The sequence below is a fragment of the Chiloscyllium punctatum genome, chromosome 17, assembly GCF_047496795.1.
Source record: "Chiloscyllium punctatum isolate Juve2018m chromosome 17, sChiPun1.3, whole genome shotgun sequence".
Taxonomy (NCBI): domain Eukaryota; kingdom Metazoa; phylum Chordata; class Chondrichthyes; order Orectolobiformes; family Hemiscylliidae; genus Chiloscyllium; species Chiloscyllium punctatum.
The window spans coordinates 84,726,053-84,750,407 of NC_092755.1; the positions used below are offsets into that span (position 1 = coordinate 84,726,053).

At 41.8% G+C, this 24,355-nt stretch overlaps 1 protein-coding gene across 9 annotated transcripts in view; it reads left to right on the forward strand.

Moving 5' to 3' along the window:
• arvcfb (ARVCF delta catenin family member b) overlaps positions 1-24,355 on the forward strand; it is a 303,746-nt gene that overhangs the window by 93,722 nt on the left and 185,669 nt on the right. For 7 of the 9 annotated variants that reach the window (XM_072587755.1, XM_072587754.1, XM_072587759.1 and 4 more), the window contains exons 3-4: positions 1,212-1,300; positions 20,410-20,659. In XM_072587755.1, the coding sequence (XP_072443856.1) occupies positions 20,450-20,659 (210 nt within the window). In that variant the 5' untranslated portion in view covers positions 1,212-1,300; positions 20,410-20,449. The remainder of the gene's footprint in view (positions 1-1,211; positions 1,301-20,409; positions 20,660-24,355) is intronic. The other 2 variants (XM_072587762.1, XM_072587765.1) reach the window with 1 other exon arrangement.

A 24,355-nucleotide genomic window follows, 5' to 3' on the forward strand; every position in this document is an offset into this window, starting at 1 on the left:
CCATCTCTCTTCCTATCTATGTCGTTGGTGCCTATGTGGGCCAGGACTTGGGGCTTTTCCCCCTCCCCCTCCAAGGATCCCGAAAACCCAATCCGAGACATCATTAACCTTGGCACTTTGAAGGCAACATACCAACAGTGAGTCTCTCTCGTTCCCACAGAACCTCCAATCTGTCACCCTAACTATGGAATCCCCAATGACTAATGCTTGCCTCCTCTTTTCCCCCTTCCCTTATGAGGAACAGGAACATACTCTATGCCAGAGACCTGTGCCCCATTACTTAACTTGGTAAGTCCTCCCCCCACCACAACATCAAAACAGTATCCAAACAGCATAACTGTTGGGGGGAAGCGGCCACAGGGATCCGTGCACTGCCTACTGGTTCCCTTTCCATCCCCTGGCAGTACCCCATCTACCTCCTTGTACCTGAGGTGTGACCATCTTCCTGTAACTCCTCTCAATAACCCCGTCTGCCTCCCCGAACGATCCAAAGTTCATCCAGCACCAACTCCAGTTCCTTAACACAGTTTTTAAGGAACTGGAGTTGGGTGTACTTTCTGCAGATGCAGTTAGCAGGGGCGCTAGTGGTGACCCATAACTCTCCTATTCTGCATGTGGACTATTTAACTGCCCTAACCCCTCTTCCCAACATTGTAAATTCTTAATGAGACTACTGAAAATTTTAAAGTAAAAACTAGTCTAATTACCAATCTGGCGCATGAACCTTTTTTTGCTTGAAGAGGAGGATGGGTGGAAGACACTACTCGAGTAGTGTTTCGGGTAAAGCAACTGCTCGAATATAAAGCCTCATTTACCTAGCAATCCCATGTCCACTCCCGCTCAGCATGCGGTCAGCCTATACACTGGGTAAGTTTATATATTTTAAATTTACCTTCCTGTCGTGCCTCTGGTCCTTGCTGTTGCCCCTCCCAATTCAACTGCTGCCGAAGAAATGTCAGTCCAAATGTGGACCCTGGGGGGAAAACGGTGTGATGTCTGTTTGTGTAGCTTTAAATACAGCATTTAAATAGGCTTCACTTTTTAATAATGTATCAAAATAGTTAGCTACAAATTTTGTTTCCAAGTTCATACTTGCTATGGCATAATTGCTGTGTTCAGCTACTATTTAAAAGGCATGTTTGTTCTACTTTTGAGTTGTCTCAATGTTAAGATGTCAAGGTCTGAAATGTGATTTATTTTATCTTTTCTAGCACAAGAGATTTCCAGAAAAAGTCTAAGCCAGTTGTGGATCTAATGTCTAGCATCTAACGGGTTTCTTCTTCAGAGCTCTGTACACAGGGTAGGTATAAGCTTTTTTTTCCGATTTTTGATGGGCAGTTACCTTAAATTATGCTCCATTTCTTCTCAATTTTGCAGAACAGTATTTTTTTTTCCCTGAAGTGAAATCCATAAGTTCGAAGTATGGGAAAGGACTAAGGAAAATGAACAAAATATGAAGAGTGCTTTTGGTCTTTGTTTGAACTCTGTTTTGGGTTTGAGCTGAGAGCTGAAACAGCCCTTTTGGACTGTGGGCAATGGCTTATCTGTCTTTTAAAAGAGAGCAAACAAACTGTTACTTGTTTGAGGTCACACTTGGAGTTTGAGTGCAGGTTGATTCTAGTTAAAAGTGTTCCTAAATGCTTTGATTCTGAAAATGCATAATGTTCATATATTTTGCAGATGTTAAATGTTAACTGGACTTCATAGAAAACTGGCCTAAGAAAGAGGAACCCAAGTTTAAGTTGGCTTTTGAATTGCGATACGGTCAGAAGGGTTTTGGCTTCTGCATCTACAGGACAGAGTTGTTTGCTCCCTGATTATCTATCATGATCAATTTACTAAAAGTTCAGAGAGTTGATTTTTTTTATATATGAATGAAATGAATATTCATTGGACCCATCTGGAAGATATCTTCATGCATCAGTATCTTGAGAAACTCAGCAGGTTATAGTCCCAAACAAAAACAAAGAACTGCAGATGCTGTTATTAAACAAAAACCGAAGTTGCTGGAAAAACTTAGCAGGTCTGGCAGCATCTGTGCAGGGAAATCCGAGTTAATGTTTTGGGTCCGGTGACCTCTGAACTCTTGATAGCACAATTGATGATACCTTCCACCATTTTGCTGATAAAGAATTGACTGATGGAACAGTAGTTGGCCACATTGCATTTATCCTGCTTTTTATGTCCAGGACATAACCTGGACAGTTCTCCACATTGTTGGGTAGAAGCTAGTGTTGTGAGTATACTGGAAGACTTTGACTCAGAGAGCAGCAAGTTCTGGAGCGCAAGTCTTTGGTACCATTGCTGCAATGTTTTTAGGGCTCATAGCCTTTGCAGTATCCAGTGCCAACAGTATTTACTTTGATTCTCATGTGGAGTGAATCGAATTGGTTGAAGGGAGGCACCTGTGATGCTGGCCACCACTGACCATCACCGGTTGCTCCAAATCATGACTACTGTATGAAACAGAGCGCGCTCATCCAGTCAGCATTTCTGGTTGAAGATTACTGCAAATGTGTTAGCCTTATTTTTTTTTTTGTTCTGATGTATTGATCACTTTCATAATTTGAGGGTATTTGGAATCCACCTACAGCAATCAGTTGTTTAATTGTCTGTTAGTATTCACGAATGGATGTGACAGAACTGCAGATCTTACATCTGATCTGTTGATGGTGGGGATTGCTTAGCCCTGTCTACGCTGCTTATGCTGGTTGGCATGCAGGTAGTCCTGTTTAGTAGCTTCACCAGCTTGACTCTTCATTTTTAGTTATGTCTGGTGCTTTTCCTGGCATACCCTCTTGCACCCTCCTTTGAACCAGTGCCGATCCCCTAGCTTAATGGTCGTGGCTGAGTGGGACATATGCTGGGTCGCGTGTTTTTAAGATTGTACTGGAGTGCAATTCTGCTGCTGTTGATAGACAACAGTATCTCATGGATGCCCAGTCTTGAGTTTCCAGATCCATTCAAAGTCCAACCTATTTAAAGCTGTAATATTGCCAGGTAAAACAATGGAGGGCATTCTCAAAGTGAAGGCAGGACTTTGTCTCCACAAGGGCTGTGTGGTGCTCACTGTTATCAAGCTGATCTTGCATCTGCAGCTGGCAGATTGATAAGGATGTGGTCAAGTATGATTTTTTTTTTCCATCCTGGTACCCTGACCACCATTCACAGACCCAGTCTGGCAGCTAAGCCCTTGATACCTGATTAGCTTGACACTATTGTTTAAGCTAATCTTTATGTGGACGTGGAAATCCCCCACCCCATTTTGCACCCTTTCCGCTCTAAGTGTCACTCAAGGTGAAGGAGTATCACTTCACCAGTTGAGAGAGGACGGTACATGGTTTTGATTTATTTCATTTGGTTTATTCATTGTCACATGAATCCTGTTACAAAATACAGTGAAAAGTCTTGTATGGTGCTGCCACTCTCTGGTGTCATCTTAAAACATAGAAAAGTAAACCAAAACACAGAATATAAAGACATAGAAATAAAGTTCATCTTTACAGTTCAACGTAAGTGCTCTGTAGAATTAGCAGAGGAGTTTGTTGCCCATGTTTAACTTGATGCCATGAGATGACTTGGGGTCCAGAGTCAATTTTGACAACTCTTGGGGCAACTTTCCTGACGATCTACCTCTGTGCTGCCACCTCTGTTACATGTGTCCTGCCTTTGGGTCAGGACAAATTCAGGGATGTTGATGATGGTGGCTGGGACATTGTCTGTAAGGTATGATTGAGTATAACCTATGTCAAGCTGCTGCTTGACTAGTTTGTGTGACAGCTCTCCCAATTTTGTCACCAGACTCCAAATGTAAGTAAGGGGACTTTGGTGTGTCAACAGCGGTTTCTGCCATTGTCTTTTCTGGTGCTGAGCTTGATGCTAAGTGGACCCTCCAGTTTAATTTTTTTTGAGACTCCATAGTGATAATGCACCTGTTGATTTGCTGGACCATTTCAGAGAGCAGTTGAAAGTCAACCACATTGCTGTGGATCTAGTTTCTTTATACAAACTTGTAGAGATTCAGCAGTTTCCTTTTTCAGATAAAAGTTGAAGTTGATTAAACAAGATTCTAAGCAAGTAATTTTAATTTTTGCCTTGTAAATGCGATTTCCTTGTAGATGCAGTTCAAATTGCAGTGTTTCAGTGCTTTTCATAGGTTTTTGTAAAGAAGTATTTTTTCCCACCAGTTCTCTTGCTCTGAAACAGCTTCTGGCTAAAATATGATGTAATGGGTGCACCTTGTATACTACGTGCAAGTGAACACAGTTCATGTGAGTTTTTGACAAGTTTAAAAAAACAGGCCACACAGCAGTGTGTTGTTTTAACCACATACCTAGTTAATATACTTTTAAGGAGTGCTTGTTAGATGCCAAGCAGGACAGGTAATTTGGTTGTCTTACTTGTGGTGGTGGGCAGTTCTTACACCCAGTTCTATCATTTCAGCTAATACTGACTTGCGTTTACCATTGGTATAAAGCATGGAAATGAATAGGTGGTCCAGGCAAGTGGGAGCAAGTGAGGACTGCAGATGCTGGGGATCAGAGCCCAAAAATGTGTTGCTGGAAAAGCGCAGCAGGCCAGGCAGCATCAAAGGAGAAGGAGAATCGACATTTTGGGCATAAGCCCTTCTTCAGGAATCCAGGTCCAGGCAAATGCCAAACTTATCAAGCTATCAGGGGAGTCTCTTTGGAATTGATTTGAAGGAATTTTAAAAGTTTTGAAGTTACAGGTACTCTCTTGGGCTCTGCATAGTAGAAAAGCTTTTAGCTTTATGTGGCCAGTTGGTGTGAGAGGATCAGTGTTGCAGTCTGTTTTCTACCACTCCTTGATTATTTGCCAATTGTATAGAAGCTATTTAAAACAAACTAAAAGTTTGCTCGTGAAAATTTCCTACCACAGCACATTATTATTTCTTTGAGCATTTGTTTCAGAATTGACATTGTGTGTTTGCCATCTTTAATTGGAGATTGAGTATTGAGTAAACAGTTGTTTCCATGTTAATAAATGTGAATCCCATATTGTGTGCTGTGTTTTGAAAAAGGATAACAATGGTCAGTTTCTAAAAAAAGAGCAATAATTCTTTGCACTTAAGCATATATATTAACAGGTCTGTTGACAGAATACCCAATATATCTAGATCATACTTCCTGTCACAGGGACAGTAAATATTGGGCTTGAACTGTTTGTGGCAGGTATAAATGGAATATAATCTTGATAAAGGTGAGATGACTCACTTTTTTATTAAAAATTTAATACAGCTTCTTTCTTAGCAAAAGAAATTGGCGTACAAAAGTAAAGATGTCTTGTGTGTTGTCTTTTTTAATTGAGACCACATCTCTGGTTTGAACCCCTTAACTAAGGAAGGATATACTTGGCTTCAGGAAGTACATGGGAGGCTAGTCAATTTATCCTTTTAAAAAAGGAAACCATAGACTAGTCCTGCATTCCATACTTCTAAAGGTTTGGGAGGTGATTATATTGAAATGTCACTTTTTTTAAAAGCAGTCTGATAGCTTAGATGCTGGAAAGATATTTCCTGAACCAAGGAAATCTTGAAATAGTAGTCATAGTATTAGAATAGAGGGTTGACTATTTGGGATTAGATCAAGGAAAACTTTCTTTGCTTGGAGAGTTATGCATGTTAAAATTCTCCACTACACGAAGCTGAGGACACCAAGTGGAGGATATTTGAGCCAAAGACCAACCTCTTTCTGGTCCTTGAGCAATCAAGACAAAAGAGAGAATGGCAAAACAGGCTCTAAGTGCTGAATAGCCTACTCTAGCACCTACTCGTGGTACTTCTATGCTGTGCTTTTTACTGTTGAGAGTCACTGCCCTTGACATTACAGTTACATTTAACAGTGATATCAAGGAATCCTAGCAAATCTAGGTCATTGGGAGTTAGGTGGGGCCTCCTGCTGGTTTGAGTCATATGTGGTGCAAAGAAAGATGTTTGTAGTGAAGAACATAAGGCACATGAGTGGAAGTAAGGCCATTTGGCCATCGAGTCCACTCTGCCACCACTCTCTGACTGAAGAGAAGTTGATGAAGGGCAGTCATCTTTAGATTAGATTAGATTAGATTAGATTAGATTACTTACAGTGTGGAAACAGGCCCTTCGGCCCAACAAGTCCACACCGCCCCGCCGAAGCGCAACCCACCCATACCCCTACATCTACCCCTTACCTAACGCTACGGACAATTTAACATGGCCAATTCACCTGCCCTGCACATCTTTGGACTGTGGGAGGAAACCAGAGCACCCGGAGGAAACCCACGCAGACACGGGGAGAATGTGCATACTCCACACAGTCAGTCGCCTGAGGCGGGAATTGAACCCGGGTCTCTGGCGCTGTGAGGCAGCAGTGCTAACCACTGTGCCACCGTGCCGCCCAGGATATCTCTGCAGGGGTTTCCCAGGATAGTGTCCTCTGGCCAAACATCTTCAGCTCCTTCATCAGTGACATTCATACCACCATAAGGTCAAAAATGGTAATCATGAGCAAAATATTCAGCACCATTCCCAACTTCAGCTTCAGATGCCAAAGAAGCCCATGTCTAAGCACAGCAAGACCTGGAAAATATTCAGATTTGGACTGACAAGGGGCAAATAACATTTGTGCTACGCAAGTGCTAGGCAATAACCTATCCAGTGAGAGCAAATCTAACTGTCATCCCTTGCGATTCAGTGGCATTGCCATTGCTGAATCAACATTGGTGTCACCATTGACTAAAACTCATTTGAACCAGTCATATAAATGTGGCTGCAAGAGCAGATCAGTCACGAGGAATAATGCAACAAGTAACTTGCCTTACAACTCCCTAAAGTCGGTCCATTATCTCCAAGGCACAAATCAGAAGTGTGATGGAATACTCCCCCAACTTCATCTGGATGAATGCAGCTCTAGGAACACTTGACACAATCCAGGACAAATCAGCCAGCTTAATTCACACTGCATACATGAACACTCACTCCCCCCACCACCATTGTACAGTAGCAGTAGTAGTGTGTAAATTTACAAGGTGCACTATAGATGTTCGCTATTTTCCAAATTTGTGATCAAGGACAGGTTCATTGGAATAGGGACAAGAGACATTTGCCATCCTGCTTTGGAAATACATTGTTGATTATTCAATGTCAGTGGGTTAAAATCCTAGAGCTTTTTTATCCCATTGTGGGTGTCATCACAATAATTTGACTGCATTGGTACAAGAAGGACAGCTCACCCACCACCACCTCTAGGGCAGCTAGGGATGAGCAATAAATGCTAGGCCAATGAGTGAGGCCCACACCTTTTTGTTCTTTTTACAATGCTGTTAGTGGAGCTGCCAGGTTTGTTAAATTACCACTTTAATATTAGAATTTGCGATAATTCATGTAAAGAAAACTGGAATTGTACTACCTTTTTAAATCATAGTTGAATATATGCTGGCTGAAATAAAGATGTTCCACCTAAACCCATTGGCCAGTTCCTGGCGTGTCATCTTGTACTTTTAAATTTGTTTAAATTTAAAACCTCTGGTCATTAAACATATGACAAAGGGAAATTGGTGGGTGGCATGGTGGCACAGTGGTTAGCACTGCTGCCTCACAGCGCCAGAGACCCGGGTTCAATTCCCGCCTCAGGAGACTGTCTGTCTGTGTGGAGTTTGCACGTTCTCCCTGTGTCTGCGTGGGTTTCCTCCGGGTGCTCCGGTTTTCCTCCCACAGTCCAAAGATGTGCAGGTCAGGTGAATTGGCCATGCTAAATTGCCTGTAGTGTTTTGTAAGGGGTAGATGTAGTTGTAGATGTAGGGGTATGGGTGGGTTACGGGGCGGTGTGGACTTGTTGGGCCGAAGGGCCTGTTTCCACACTGTAAGTAATCTAATCTAATCAAATCAAACAATTGTGTATAGGCCTTCATAAGTTATCTACTTCAATTAACACATACTTAAGAACATATGGACTCAGAATTAGAACAGGCTATTTGGTTCTGGAGCCTGTTCACCATTTAATAGGTCTGGGCAAATTTAATTTGTGACCTCCCATTCTCATTTTCTGCCCAAATTGGCTTCCTTTACAGTCAATAATCCATCTACCTTTTGCCTTAAAAATGCACCATGACCCAGCCTCCACTGCTCTCTGAGGAAGTGAATTTCAGATTTGTCATCTTCTGAATGAAAAATCTTCTCCTTGTCTTCATAAATAGATAAATATCCTTACTCTCCTAAGAGAAAACCACCTTATGCATTCCCCCTGCCTTTTCCCTTCTAGTAAGTATAGAGCAACCTTGCCAATGTTTCTTTATAAGATAACCCTTTACCCCATTAATCAATCAAGAGAACTTCTGTTTCTAATGTGATCATGTCTTTCCTTAAGTAAGGGGACCAGAACTGTATGCAGTACTCAAGATGTAAACTTAATGACCAACAAAGTGTCTGTACTTTTAAATTCTATTGTCCATGCAATAATTCACAAAATAGAATCATGTTATTGGTGTCATTTAAATCCCTGATTTTGTTGGTGTTACGCAGAACATTAATGTGCCTATATATTTATTCTTCCTTCTCCCTTTAAACTGTTTTGGAGTCTTTCTGGCCAGAAGGGTGATTGATGCTTTTCTATTCTTCAGTTCAACCCACATTGTCTCATTTGACCTTGTGTGGCTTGGGGCCAAATAATGTTTGATAATGCTCCTCTGAAATGTTTTGAGTGCTTGACTTTGAAAAAGGCACTATAGAGATTCAATTTATTGTTGCAGTATTGACTCTGCATTACTGGAGCTGACGTTAAGCTGCAAATAATTGTGTCCAAGTGCTGGAATGATGTTGCTGTTTGGTTATTTGCAGCTGTTCAGCTATGTGACCACACTCCCCACAGCTGCCTATTCAAACTGTGTAATTGATGAGATGGAGCATTCTAGACCAGATTCGAGCATTACATTACTCAAAATTGAAATAGCCAAGCCCTTGCCTCATTAGTACCTTAGCTATCAGTCTAACAATTGGCAAACTTGCCAGTATTAAACATGGAGGATTTAAACCAGTCCTTTTGTGTTTTATCAAGATCGCCAACACTCAGATGCAGTTTTCTTTGGATCTAGAAGATCCAAATGCATTGAGGAAGAGGGTGACAAAGTGGTGATGTCACTGCAGCTCAGTTTAATGCACACTTTATCCCAGTACAGTTCGGACCACGACAGCTGATGGAATATAAATTTCCTGAATAAATCTGAAGCATCAAGCTAGACTCGGTAACAATGACTATAGCATGAATTTTTCTGGAAATCTACTTTTTTCACTAATATCCAGTCAAAAAAATCTGCCAGCCTTTCCCGATCTGGCCTATGTGTTACTGTAAATCCACAGTAAGATGAACGGTTCTTAATTGTTCTCTACATTAGCCCAAGAAGATACTCGGTTCAAAGGCAATATAGGATAGACATTACATTTTTTCCTTTGGTCATGCCCATGTCCCACGAAACAATGAAAAATTGGGCAAATTTAAGAATAGAAAATTGATCCCATGTTAAACTGTGTGGACTTTCCTTCTGAGCAGTATCCAGATGCTTGAGTCATTGCTGCACATATTTGCTGAGTAAATTCCTCCCGTGGCCATTTAGGATCCAGTTCTCTCTGTTTTACTTTGCATCAAGGGCTTTAATTGAATGAAATTCCTTTGCTTTTTGAGTTATGGCTCACCTGTTGAGAGTCCAGTGTTACTGTTCTTAAAGTGCTGTTTCATCTTTTAAGTAAGTTGAGAATCATTTATCAGCCATGATTGAATGGCAGAGCAGTCTCATTAGGCTTAATGGTCTAATTGTTGCTCCCATGTCTATTGCCTAATCAGGGTGACTAGAGAGATAAGGCAAGTAAAAGGCATTTTAATATTAGGAAGCAAGGCATAGAAGTAATATGGGCATAAGGCAGATCATGTAGTCATAGAGATATACTGCAGACCCTTGGGTCCAACCCATCCATGCCGACCAGATATCTCAACCCAATCTAGTCCCACTTACCAGCACCTGGTCTATATCCCTCCAAACCCTTCCTATTCAGACACCCATCCAGATGCCGCCTTAAATGTTACAATTGTACCAGCCTCTACTACTTCCTCCGGCAGCTCATTCCACACACGCTCCACCCTCTGCCTGAAAAAGTTGAAATATCTCTATTTTAATTTGAGAGTATTTAGTTTGCAGAAAGCCCAAGTGATTTAGCAAACTGGGCTACTGGCTGAAATACACGACTACCTTTTATGCTGTGATTCACAGCAGGGTAAACTGAAGAGTCACAATTGTAAACCTTTTATTTTAACTGTGCTAAGACTTAACATGCTTCATGGTTAGATAACTAGAAATGGACTTTCAGTGGGAGAAGGGTGAGCAATGTTTGTTGAAAACGGGTCAACAAAGCAAATATAAGGATTGAGGGAAAAATGAGTTGTGGTCAGGCTCAAAGATTTATCCAAATCATTTTATAATTTGGTTCAGAGGAGTGAAGGCATCGCCACGATATGAACTGAAATGGACAGATGAAAAATGCTGCAGAGGGAGGGAGAGTTAGTCTCATTTATTAATTATTGCACGAGGCTGAGTTTTAAGAATTTGTGTTGGCTTGTGGATAGCAAATGGAATTAAAATTCTGATTTGAGTGATGTGAATAAGTTGGAGTTTGTGAATGAATGGAAAGCAGTCAAAACTCTCGGGGTGTCAAAAACATGACTAAGAGGTGTACAGTGGAGTTAGAAATGTGGATCCTTGGTGGCTGGATGGGTATTTTGAAGTGAATTTTGATAATCTGAATGTTCGAGGTGCATGTTCCCTCTGGGTTCAGTCTACAAGAGGAGTGGAGTTGATTCAAGATTTATTTCTGCTAAGGCTAAAAGAGGGCTGGCTTTGTCAATTGAAGATAGATCTTTTTCTTAGAGACTTTGTTGGATAAATGATTGGATGGTGATAAAGGCAACGTTGTTATAAATGCTTTCCACAGCCTATTTTGGTACTTCATTTGGAGAAGCATATAACAACATGTTTACTCATGTTAAGTTTTAATGATACGGGCAGGCAAGTTTACTGCTGAATGGAACCGCTACTTTACACTGTCTTGATTTTAAGAATTTGTAATATTTGAGCACTGAAACAACTTGCTATCCATTTAAAAATGCTGAAATGAGGCCTCTTTGTGTTCCCAAAATGTTGTAATCGCAACAGGTTGTGTTGTAGGTTCTGGTAATACTATTTTTCCTCCTCTTACATCCAGATCGTACCATTCCTGACTTATTCACTTTTTAAAATATACTTCCAATCTCCATTTCAAATAATGTTTTCTACTTTTAGTTTGGGTGTCTATGAAGTCTGCTACAGTGCTCAAGAATATCCATCAATTTCTCCACAAAGTGCACATGCTGTTTTGGTACAGTTGCACTCCACTGTTGAGATAAGTCCCAAAAGCTTGGAAAGATTTGAGCAATAGGGAGAGGCTGAACAGGCTGGGGCTGTTTTCCCTGGAGTGTCAGAGGTTGAGGGGTGACCTCATAGAGGTTTACAAAATTGAGGGGTATGGGTAAGATAAATAGACAAAATCTTTTCCCTGGGTTGGGGGAAGTCTAGAACTAGAGGGCATAGGTCTAGGGTGAGAGAGGAAAGATATAAGAGACCCAAGGGGCAACCTTTTCACGCAGACAGTGGTGCGTGTATGGAATGAGCTGCCAGAGGATGTACTGGAGGCTGGTACAATTGCAACAATTTAAAAGACCTCTGGATGGATTTTTGAATAGGAATGGTTTGGAGGGATATGGGCCAGGTGCTGGTAAATGGGATTAGATTAGGAGTTGGGATATCTGGTTGGCGTGAATAAATTGGACTGAAGGATCTGTTTCTGTGCTGTACATCTCTATGACTCTATAAATTGGGGTAATTTACACTTATGATTAATGGTAATACTCCTGCAGCTTCCTCAAGTAGAATTGTTTGAATAATTTAGTGTAGTGAAGTGTCCATTCCTTTAGTGCTGTTGATGTCTCCTTTAGTTAATTAATCATCACCTAAATCTCCTACTGAAAACTGATTTCATTTCTTTTCTTTCATTGCCAAGCTGCCACCATTGAGTCATCTATCAAATTGCCATCATGAAGTGTTACATCAAAGTGACTTATTTGGCTGTATCACTTTTTCAGTCTGTTTTAGTTGGTGACTCATTCTCTAATTTTGAATCCCTGGAGAAAGCGCCTATTATCCTTTTTTCTTTTCGCAGTCTTTACTGTATCTCATTGTCGTGATTTGCTTCAGTCAACATTAATCGATTCCCTTTAGATGCCTGTCCTGAGTTGTCACAACATCCTGTTGCACTGCAATGGATTAATTGCTGGACCTTTAGCCATGCTTTGCTGCCTGGGAGCAATTAAACATTTTTTTCAATTCTTCAGCCTTTTTCATCCGTATCATGAGACTAATCAACAGCTGCTGCTCCTTACCACGATGTCTCCATGCTTAATCTCCTTTATCCATCACGTTCCCAAATGATTACTTGGGCTCTCCAAATGGAATTTCCACATTTCCTCCATGGCTAAGCTATTGACTTTGTTCATCAGTGCCAAGTTCTGCCTTACCTCTGCATCTCTCTGTCTGTCTGTCTCCCTCTTCGCACAGCCAACTAGCCTGTACCAAGTGAAATTGCTTCTGAGCTCTGAATAGACAATGTCCTGTTGGGAAGCTTTAGCAGCACTTCTCTTTTGCTACTGAATGGTGAAAAACAGTTGGTCCTTAATCACCATTGCCTCTGTTCTGATCTCAACCTTGTGTCTCATTTTCCCAGTGCATAATTAGCATGAATGAAGCACCTGAGTTTACCCACGAAATTTCCAAAGTTACTGATAGGAAAAGTATGTCAGATTGCCTCAGTGTGTCTGCAGTATTGTGCCCATAAGTGTTTGTGGTTTTTGACAAGATTTGTAGCTCAGGTTGAGTTTCAGGTTATAAGTTTGCTTGCTGAGCTTGAAGGTTTGTTTTCAGATGTTTTGTCACCATACTGCGTAACATCATCCATGAGCCTTGGGTGAAGTGTTGATGTTTATGTCCCATTTTCTATTTGTGTCTTTGGTTTCTTAAGGTGGATGATATCATTTCTGGTTCTTTTTCCCAAAGGATGGTAGATGAGGTCCAAATTGATGTGATTAATGATGGAATTCCTGTTGGAATGCCAGGCCTTGAGGAATTGCTATGCATGTCTCTTTTTAGCTTGTCCTATGATGGATGTGTTATCTCAAAGTAGTGTCCTTCCTCAGCTGTATGTAAGGATACTAGTGGTAGTGGGTCATGTCTTTTGGTGGCTGGTGTTCATGTTTTCTGTCTGTCTGTACTATTTGTTACAGTCCTTGCATGGTATTTTATAAATGACATTCATTTTGCTGGTTGCTTGTACAGGGTCCTTTCAGTTCATTAGCCGCTGTTTAAGTGTGTTGGTAGATTAGTGGGCTACCAGGATACTAAAGGGGTCTGAGTAATCTGGAATTCATTTCAGAGATGCCTTTGATGTAAGGTATTGTAGCTAGAGTTTCTGGGTGACATATCTGCTTATTTGGGGTTGTCGTTGAGAAATTGGTGGACTGTGTTTATTGGGCACCCGTCCTTCCTGACTACAATGTATCGGTATTTTTCTTTGGCTGTTTGTAGTTCCTGGGTGCTGGAGTGTGTTGTGGCTCATTGAAATAATTTCCTGATGCAACTCCGTTTGTGCGTGTTGGGATGATTTGCTTTTGTATATGTGTTGTTTTTCTGTAGATGTTGGTTTGAAGTTCTCCATTAACTGTTCATTCTACTGTGACATTTAGGATGGGGAGTCTGTCATTGTTTTCCTCCTCCTTCTGTGAATTTTATGCCGGTAAGGATATTGTTGATGGTGTTGTAGGTTTCCTCTAATTTGTAACATTTTGTAATCACAAAGGCATCATCCACTTAGTGGATCCAAAGTTTTGGTTGGATAGTTGAGAGGGCTGTTTGTTTGAGTGTCTGCATTACTGCTTCTGCTAGAACTCTGATATTCGTGATCCCATGGGTGCTCCATTGATTTATTTGTGGGTCTTGTCTTTGAAGGTGAAGTAGGTGGTGAGGCACAAATCTATTAGAGTGAGGATGTTGTCCTTGCTGATGAAGTTGGTGCTGTCTAGTGTTTGTGTCCTTAGTTCCTCTAAAAATGGAGTCAGTGTTTCTTTGGCCAGGTTAATGATAATTGGTGTGGACGGGGCTGTTATGTCATTGTTTCATCCCCTTCTATTGTGGTGTCTTTGGCATTCAGGAATTCTTGAATGGAGTGGCATGAGGCTTCTTCCAGGCATTACAGTTTTTGGTGGCGTTCCTTGGCTAGTTTGTAGGTCAGTGTTCCAGGTAGAGAGATGATGGGTCTTAGGATCTGAGGAGGCTCACTGATACCTTTGTATGGTAACAAAACTTCTGAAAACAAACCATCCCGCTCAGCAAGCAAACTTACAACCTGAACCTCCATCTGAACTACAAACCTTCTGAAAAATTGCAAACACGTATGGGTACAGTATGCTAGAACTAGCCCAAAGATGGGAAGCCAACTCCATCTGAGCGCCACCCGTGAACAACTGTGTATTTCTTGCATGAATGCCTCAGGAATCAGGTACTACTAAAATGTCTTCAAAACAAACCACTGCTCAACACACCAGTAGCCAAAAGAATATCAGGACACAATGGCTGCAGAATGTTGTGAGAAATGATGAACATTGCCCACCACTGACTGCCCACAAATACAATTGGGAAGCTTCGTGCGAAAAGACCTTTAAATGCTAATGTGACAGATCATGATTGGACAGACACATACGAATGAGCCTTAAGCATCAAACAGCAGCAAACACAAAATCAAAAATCTAACCCTCCAGGGAAAACTAAAAAAAACAACACAGACAACACGGAGGCTTGCATTAAAAACCTATCAAACCGACCACTTTGCAGATATGGAAAAAGCCGCCCAAGTAAGAGGGTTAAACTACAACTACAGAGATGCAGACAAAAAGGACATCCAAACGGCATTAGAATCAACACGAAGGACAACTGACTGGCAGAAGAAACCCAGCAGACCATCGGACAAACAGTTGCACCAACACTAAGCAGGAGCAAAGAAGGGAACACACTCAACCCACAGGAAAGGAAAGCCCTAAAAAGACTCAAAACAGGCAAAAGCATTGTAATCCTACCTGCAGCCAAAGGGTGCATGACCACCATCCTAAACAAAATGGAATACGTTGAAAAAGCGAGCCCACCGTTTACAGATACCAATGCTTACCAACCAGTGGTGAGAGACCTGACAGCGACGACTAGAAAACTGTTTCAGATCCACATTTAAAAGGCTTCAGAAATCAGGACAATTAAACAAGGCAGACTTCCAAACAATGAAACCCGCTGCAACACACCCCGTTACTACGAACTACCTAAAGCACACAAACCAGGGATCCCCCTCCGACCCATAGTCTCATGACCTGGAACACCGGCATGCAGACTAACCAAGGAATGCCACCGAAAACCTAGTAGAAGACTGATGCCACTCCATTCACTCTACCCAAAAGTTCTTGAACACCATCAAAGACACCAAGATAGAGGATGAAATAATGGTCTCCTTTGACCTAACAGAACTGTTCACATCAATTAACATTAACCTGGCCAAAGAAACACTGACTGCACTCCGAGAGGAACTAAGGACACACACACCAGGCAGCACAAACTTCATGTGCAAGGACAACATCCTCAAGCTAGTAGACCTGAGCCTCACTACCCACTTCACATTCAATAACAAGACCTACAAACAAATCAATGGAGCACCAACGCGATCAGTAATATCAGAGTCCCTAGCAGAAGCAATAATGCAGAGACTCTAGCAAACCATCTTCCCAACTATCCAACCCAAACTTTGGACCCACTACATGGATGACCCTTTCATGATTACAAAATGGAACAAATTAGAGGAAACCTGCAATACCATCAATAATATCCTGACTGGCATAAAATTCACAAAGGAGGAGGAGAACGATAACAAACTCCCTGTTCTAGATGTCACAGTAGAATGAACAGTTAATGGAGAACTTCAAACCAACATCTACAGAAAAACAACGCACACACCAAATACTTAACTACAGAAGCACTCATCCCAACACCCACAAACGGAGCTGCATTAGGACATTATTTCAATGAGCCACAACACGCCACAGCATCCAGGAACTACAAACTGCCAAAGAAAAATACCTATGCAGTGTATTTAGGAAGAGCAGATGCCCAATAAACAAAGTTGGCTGATTTTCTCAACAACAAACCCAAACAAGCAGACACAAGGCGCCCAGAAACTCGAGCTGCATTACCTTACATCAAAGACATCTCCGGAATGACTTCCAGACTACTCAGACCCCTCAGCATCATGGTAGCTCGCAAACCTACCAACACACTTAAACAGCGGCTAATGAACCTAAAGGACCCTATACAAATAACCAGCAAAACAATTGTCATTTACAAAATACCATGCAAGGACGATAACAAACACTACATCGGACAGACATACAGGCAGAAAACTAGCCACCAACCAGCCACCAAAAGACACAACCCACTATCACTAGTACGAGCAAGGGCACCACTTTGACTGGGACAACACATCCATTGTTGGACAAGCTAAACAGAAGAGTGTAGCAATTCCTAGGTAACTGGCATTTTAACTGGAATTCTATCAATGCACCCATCAATTTGGATCCCATCTACCATCCTCTGAGAAAAAGAACAGGAAATGATATTACCCACCTTAAGAAACCAAGACACACAAATAGAAAGTGGGACATAGCACCAACACTTCGTCAGAGGCTCACTGATGTTACCTAGTATGGTGATGGGATGTCTGAAAACAAACCTTCCAGCTCAGCAAGCAAACATATAACCTGAGTTTCGAATTCATTCCATCCCTGAAAGGAAATGTAGAAGTGCCATTTCTTTTCCTTTTGGTTCAATTGAAGATTTTGAAATTTGGCATCAGCTACTGTTATGGTTTTTACAATGCAGTTCAGTTTTATTTTAGTTTCAAGACATCCGCAATCGTATATTTTTACTGGGGGGCCTTTACCTTTTTTCGTATTTGCTTGAGGAATTCTTGCTTCCCATTACATATCAAGCATTCTTCACTTGGCAGTGTTTTAATTTTGTACCACAAAGGAATGCAGTCATTTAAAGCATTGATTGCAACACTGGGGTTTTATGGTTTGAGATACAGCATTTTTAAGTCAGGATGTAATTATAAGACCCAGGAATACTATGGTCCAAATTACTAGAAGGAATTTAATACAGCAGAATGAAGCCATGCAGCTTGATTTAAGGTGCTGCCTAGTCTGAAGAAGTGGAAATTTGCAGAAAGATTGGAAGATTTCTGGTTGTCGTTTTGTTGTAACACAGGAGATGTGACGATGATTTTAAACTATTCAAAGTGAAGCAAAATTGTGCCAGACTGTTAAGGAATAATCCATTCCCATTGATGTTAGCTAAAATATAAGAAATTTAGGGCAAAATGAAAAATCTTGTTCACACAATGCTGAGACTTTTAATGGCTGAAGCATAACAATTGGCAATTACATGCATGCCAAGCTTCATCCTGGCTGTTATCAGACTTATGAATGGACCTCTCATCTATATTAGAGTTGATCTTTTTCTGCATCACCTCTATAACTATAATACTGTTTTCTGCATTCAGGTCTGTTAAGCTGATGTACTTAGAACATAGAACAGTACAGCACAGAACAGGCCCTTCAGCCCACGATGTTGTGCCAACCCTGATCCTCATGTATGCACCGTCAAATTTCTGTGACCATATGCATGTCCAGGAGTTTCTTAAATGTCCCCAATGACCCTGCCTCCACAACTACTGCTGGCAACGCATTCCATGCTCTCAACTCTGTGTAAAGAACCTGCCTCTGACATCCTCTCTATACTTTCCTCGATGAAGGGCTTTTGCCCAAAACGTCGATTTTGAAGCTCCTTGGATGCTGCCTGAACTGCTGTGCTCTTCCAGCACCACTAATCCAGAATCTGGTTTCCAGCATCTGCAGTCATAGTTTTAAGCTGGGTAAAAACAATGACCCCTCGTGTTAGTCATTTCTGCCAAATCTTTTCTATAATAGGGCGACCAGAACTGGACGCAGTATTCCAAGTGCGGTCTAACCAAAGTTTTATAGAGCTACAACAAGATCTCATGACTCTTAAACTCAATCCCCCTGTAAATGAAAGCCAAAACACCATATGCTTTCTTCACAACCCTGTCCACTTGGGTGGCCATTAAGGGATCTATGTACCTGCACCCCAAGATCCCTCTGTTCCTCCACACTGCCAAGAATCCTATCCTTAATCTTGTACTCAGCTTTCAAATTCGACCTTCCAAAATGCATCACCTCGCATTTATCCAGGATGAACTCCATCTGCCACCTCTCAGCCCATCTCTGCATCCTGTCAATGTCCCGCTGCAGCCTACAACAGCCCTCTATACGATCAATGACATGTCCAACCTTTGTGTCGTCTGCAAACTTGCTGACCCATCCTTCAATCCCCTCATCCAAGTCATTAATAAAAATTAGAAACAATAGAAGCCCAAGGACAGAGCCCTGTGGAACACCACTCAACACAGACTTCCAGAGAATATTTTCCTTCTACTACCACTCGCTGTCTTCTATTGGCCAGCCAATTCTGTATCCAGACAGCTATGTTCCCCTGAATCCCATTCCTCCTGACCTTCTGAATGAGCCTACCATGGGGAACCTTATCAAATGCCTTGCTGAAGTCCATATACACCACATCCACAGCTCGACCCTCATCAACATTTCTAGTCACATCCTCAAAGACCTCGATAAAGTTTGTGAGGCATGACCTGCCCCTCACAAAGCCGTGTTGACTGCATTTAATCAAGCCATGCTCTTCCAGATGGTCATAAATCCTATCCCTCTGAATCCTTTCTAACACCTTGCAGACGACAGACGTGAAACTTACTGGTCTGTAATTACCAGGGATTTCCCTATTTCCTTTCTTGAAGAGAGGATTTACATTTGCCTTTCTCCAGTCCTCAGGTACGACTCCAGTGGAGAGCGAGGATGAAAAGATCTTCGCAAGTGGCGAAGCAATTGCACTTCTCGTTTCCAAAAGCAGCCGAGGACAAATCTGGTCCGGTCCTGGCGACTTGTCAATCTTAATGTTTGACAAAATTTTCAGCACATCAGCTTCCTCTATCTCTATCCATTTCAGCATGCACACCTGCTCTTCAAAGGTTTCATTCACCACAAAGTTCGTTTCTTTCGTAAAGACAGAAGCAAAAAACCCATTTGGAGCTTCCCCTACCATCTCCAGACTCCACACACACATTCCCTATGCTATCCCTGATTGGCCCTACTCTTTCTTTGAACATTCTCTTATTCCTCACTTAAGTGTAAGATGCCTTTATGTTCTCCCTAATCCGTTCTGCCAAGCCTTTCTTGTGCCCCCTCCTGGCTCTCCTCAGACCATTTTTGAGCTCCTTCCTCCCATGCCTGTAATCCTGTTGAGCTGAGCTTGACCCTAGCTTTCTCCACCTTGTGTAAGCTACCTTCTTCCTTTTTGACGAGAAGCTCCACCGCTCTCGTCATCCAAGGTTCCTTTATCTTACCACTTCTTGCCTGTCTCAGAGGGACATATTTATTCATCACTTGCAACAACTTTTTCTTGTGTAAGTTTGATGTGGTTAGGACACCACAACAATACTTTTCACTGTCTCTGTACATGTGACAGTAGTAAATCAAATCAAATAAAATGGAAGTGGAATTGGCATTTACAACAGATAAATTGACCTAGTGGAGCTTAATGGCTCTTGTTGTCATTTCCATTACATTTTTACATTACTCTGGGCAGAGTTGCAAAGCACGCTCTCCCCAATTCCAGAGGAATGTAGGGAAGTATTATTTACATGGGTGTGTGCCTTTATAAATATCGGGTACTTCGAACCAAATTGGTTAGGTTTTCCTCTCTGGTAAATTTTAGAACAAGTGGCTTTAACGTTATTCTTCCACTCTTTTGGATCTGTCTTTAACTTTTGTATCTTTGTTCCTTGCCTTAATACTTGTTCAAAATTTGTTTTTATAACTTGAATACTTCACCTCCTTAGTTGGTTATTCCTTTGCTCTAAATCATTGTTTTCCTTCTGAAGCCTTCTAATTCTGCATACTGCTGTAGATGTGCTTTTTAAATATCCTTTGTAACTTCAGGAGAAATCACATGATTAACTTCAGAAAATTTAAAATTAAACCAAATCTAACATTTATTTTGTTTTTATTAATCTTGTATAAATGATCTGTATGAATTTCCTAATCTCTTTAAAAACAGCTTTTACTAATCTCTACTAATCTCTAACCCTTGACCCTAAAGGTTGCCTGATTAGCCACCAGGCAAGAACCTCTGCAGGATTATGGATGATTATGATGTAAGATCTGCTGCTAGCATTCTAGCTTCAGTTAAAGAACAGGAGGCCCGGTTTGAGAAGTTGACCAGAGCGCTTGAGGAAGAGCGTCACAATGTTTCCATGCAACTTGAACGTGTCACTGTTCCCTCAGAAAGATCGAGTATATCCAACATGGACAACAATGAGTCATTTGCATGGCAACAGCTAGTTTTACAGGTAATTTACCTTTTACTTTCAACTGGACAAATGTTTATGTATTACTTTGTGCCAGTTAGTCCAAACAAATCCATGTACTAGAACTGTTGTCACTTCACAGCATTTTCTTTGTTAAGTCAGTGTCTGCCAGTCATAATGCACATTCTGTTAGAACTAAGCATTAAAGCTGTGATTATTGAGGTGGCCAATGTAACCTGAAAATAGTCTGGGCTTGCTATGCTACTATGAAGTGTGATGCTATTTTGGCTAAGCGTATTTGTTGGCTCTTCGTGAATTTGGTTGTTTCAGTGAGCACATTTGCAGAGCAGTAGATAGTTGTGTCGATGAGTTATGAGCAATTTGTGTCAAATCTAAGTCCATTGTGTTTGGCTTCAGAATTTCTTGATGGCATGTTTGTTGTCCACCAATAAACTATTTCCAAAACTAACTTATTTTCTGCCACTACTGGAAAAGATTCTTGACTCTGGTATTTTAAGTTAGTTACAGGTGTACGTACAACCAAATTGTGTGCTGATACTTTACACTGAATGTTGACCATAGAGTCAGATGTACAGCATGGAAACAAACCCTTCAGTCCAACTTGTCCATGCTGAATTGATATCCCAACCATGCCCTATCCATGCCCCTAATGATTTTATAAACCTCTGACGTTACCCCTCTGCCTCTGACGTTCAAGGGAAAACAGCCCCATGAGAGCTGTGAGAATGGAGGCCTGTCAGCGCAGAAGCGTGAAAGTCCCAGAGGACTAGGCTGCTCTCTAATTACAGAGAAGCGATTGATCGAGTGCTTAATTTATGGGTCACTATGCCTCGGGCAAGGGATAACTTTGAGAAGATGGGCCCATGGCTGTTGTAATTTTGTTTAAGTTCCACATTTGTCCGCCTTGGGGCCCTTCAACCACATGGCATCAGCATCGACTTCACTAGTTTCATGATCTCCCCAGCTTCATCCCAGATCCAAGCCTCCAGCTCGGCACTGCCTTGTTGAACTGTCCTACCTATCCATCATCTTTGCCACGTATCTGTTCCACCCTCCCCTCCGACCTAGCACTATCACTGCCCATCTGCATCTACCTATTGCCTTCACCTCACCTGCACCCTCCTCAGCCCCCTTTCCCCCCGTCCCACATGCGTAATGAAGGGCTTGTGCCCAAAACATGGGATTTCCTGCTTTTCAGATGCTGCCTGACCTGCTGTGCTTTTCCAGTTCCACACTTATTGACTGGAATTTCTTCCCTCAACTCCCACAACGGCCTGCGATGCAACTTATCCGGCCCTGGAGATTTGTCCACTTCCAAGCCAGTCAATATCTCCAATGCCTTCTCATTTAATCCTGTAAGATATAGAAGCAGAATTAGGCCACACAGCCCTTTGAGACTGTGCTGCCATTTAGCCATGGCTAATATGTTTCTCAACCCCATTCCCATAATGTTTATTCCCCTTAATGGTCTCAAACCTGTCTTTCTCTGTCCTAAATATAGTCAGTACTTGGCCTCCACAGCTTTCTGTGGCAATGATTTTCACAGGTTAACTTCCTCATCTCAGTTTTGAAGGGTCATCTCTTCACAGTGAGGTTGTGGTCCCAGGTCTTCGTCTCTCCAACTAATGGCAACATCTTTTCCAGTCCACACTATCCAGGTCTATCAGTATTCTGTAAGTTTTTCAATCAGATCTCCCCCCTCATCCCTCTAAACTCGACTGAGTACAGGCTTTGAGTCAGCCACCACTCCTCATATTGAGCTGTTAAAAGGGTAATTTGATCTGCTGACATGTAAGAAATTGGATGTCCCAGATAGTGTGTTTTTCGTTTTGCAGGCAGGATATGACAATCTAATCATACTCTGTAAATGCTGCCGTTTAAGGAATAACGTAATCACACACTGTTTACAGAAATAATCTATGACTGACTGTGATGTAAAACCCTGTATAAAGGGAGGATGGTTCCCTTGTTCAATGAGCCTCGCTTGACACACTTTGCAACACTCTGTGATGCTTAAGTGATCCTCCAAAATCTTGTATTTGCTGAAATAAATTGTGGCTGTTCACAGAAGTTGGCATATTGCAGTTGCATCAAGCGTGTAGGAATCTCTAGAAGGGAGCCTTAACATTTGGTGATGAGAGTGGGATTCCAACATCTATGGGCCTTCTAGGCAGACTTAATAAGTGATCGCCTACATGATACAGATGGGCCCACTAGCTAAGATTTATCTTGATTTCTCTCACTAACCTATCACTCAGTCGATCCCTTATCCCCTAGGACTGTGCAGAGACGGAATCTCTGAGATAACCTATGCACTTGTATGCCGACAAGTCTGTCCCAGTGAGGTTAGAGTCCCCCTGGCATTGAGGTTAGAGTCCTCTAATAGTGGGATTTAAGGCCCCGAATGTAGTACATAAGCTAAAGCCTAACTACTGTGTCTGTTTCAATCACCTTGCCTTGTTAAGAGGGGAAATCCCCACACAAAGGTCAGGACCCTGAAGTGGGTATGGAGATGGAGGACACTGAACTTAAATATACAGATAAGTTCAGAAGTTGAGACATTTTAAAAAAAATGTGATTATGATAAGAGTAGGGAAAGAGTAGAGAAATTGAGAAAGAAGAGGCCGGACTATTGAGTGGGAATACAATGGAAGTACCTCCTGACATGTCTGGTCTGCCAATAATGTTCCAAAAATAATGTTTCAACGATGGTCACAACATGGTTATCTGACCTCCTCAGGAGCACCAATTGAGAACTCACTACATGTCCAAAATCTCCTCAAAGCCATCCTCATCCCCAAGCAATTGACCATAATCAAATGTGTTGCCCACATAATGGACAATGCGGACATCAAAGACGCAACATACTGCAATTCTTGTGTCCTCTGTGAACCAGCAGGCATTAAATCGATCACCTGCCTCGAACGACGGGCATACCAGACATTGTCACTCTGCAGTGTTTACAGGGGTAAGCCCCAACCCAGAAAAACGCATGGGTGTTCGCCTCTGTATCACTCCAGTTGGCCGAGTATGTATACCTGATGCTTTGTTATCAATGCTTATTAACTGTCTTCATACTGATACCCACCTTGGCAAAGAGGGGATGAGTAATGTAAAGTTACGTACCTAATAACACTCCCAACTGGCAGAGGCGGTCCAAAAGCGTGTCAGATCATACCTTAACATGTCAGCAAAATATTGACAGTCGAGGAGTGCAGTGTATAACACTGAGCACACCCTTGCCAAGTGGCCCATTTGAGTGTATTCCCCTTGATTTCATTGAATTGCCGCATGTACATTGCTATAAGTATTGTCTGGTTATTATTGATGTATTTAGCAGATGGATTGAAACCTTACCGACCATTAATCATTAAGCCTCAATGGTGGTAAAATTATTCCTGACCGAGATCCTACTGAGGTTTGGAGTACCTCAACAACAGTTTAGTTCAGACAATGGCCCCCGACTTTGAAGGGAAAATCAACAAAGGGCTATGTGAGGTGCCGCATATCCAGCAGAAATTCTGTTATACTTCTCACCCTGAGGTGGCAGAAACAATGGTAAAGGGCAAGCGGGATTCTTAAAGCCAAACTAAGTTGATGTCTAAAACAGGCCTCAACTGGTTGAAGCATTTCTTATCACATGAGGATCGTCTCACATTTGACCACTGGACTGTCAACAGCAGAAATAATTTTATGGCTGACCCAGTAGGACCCCTT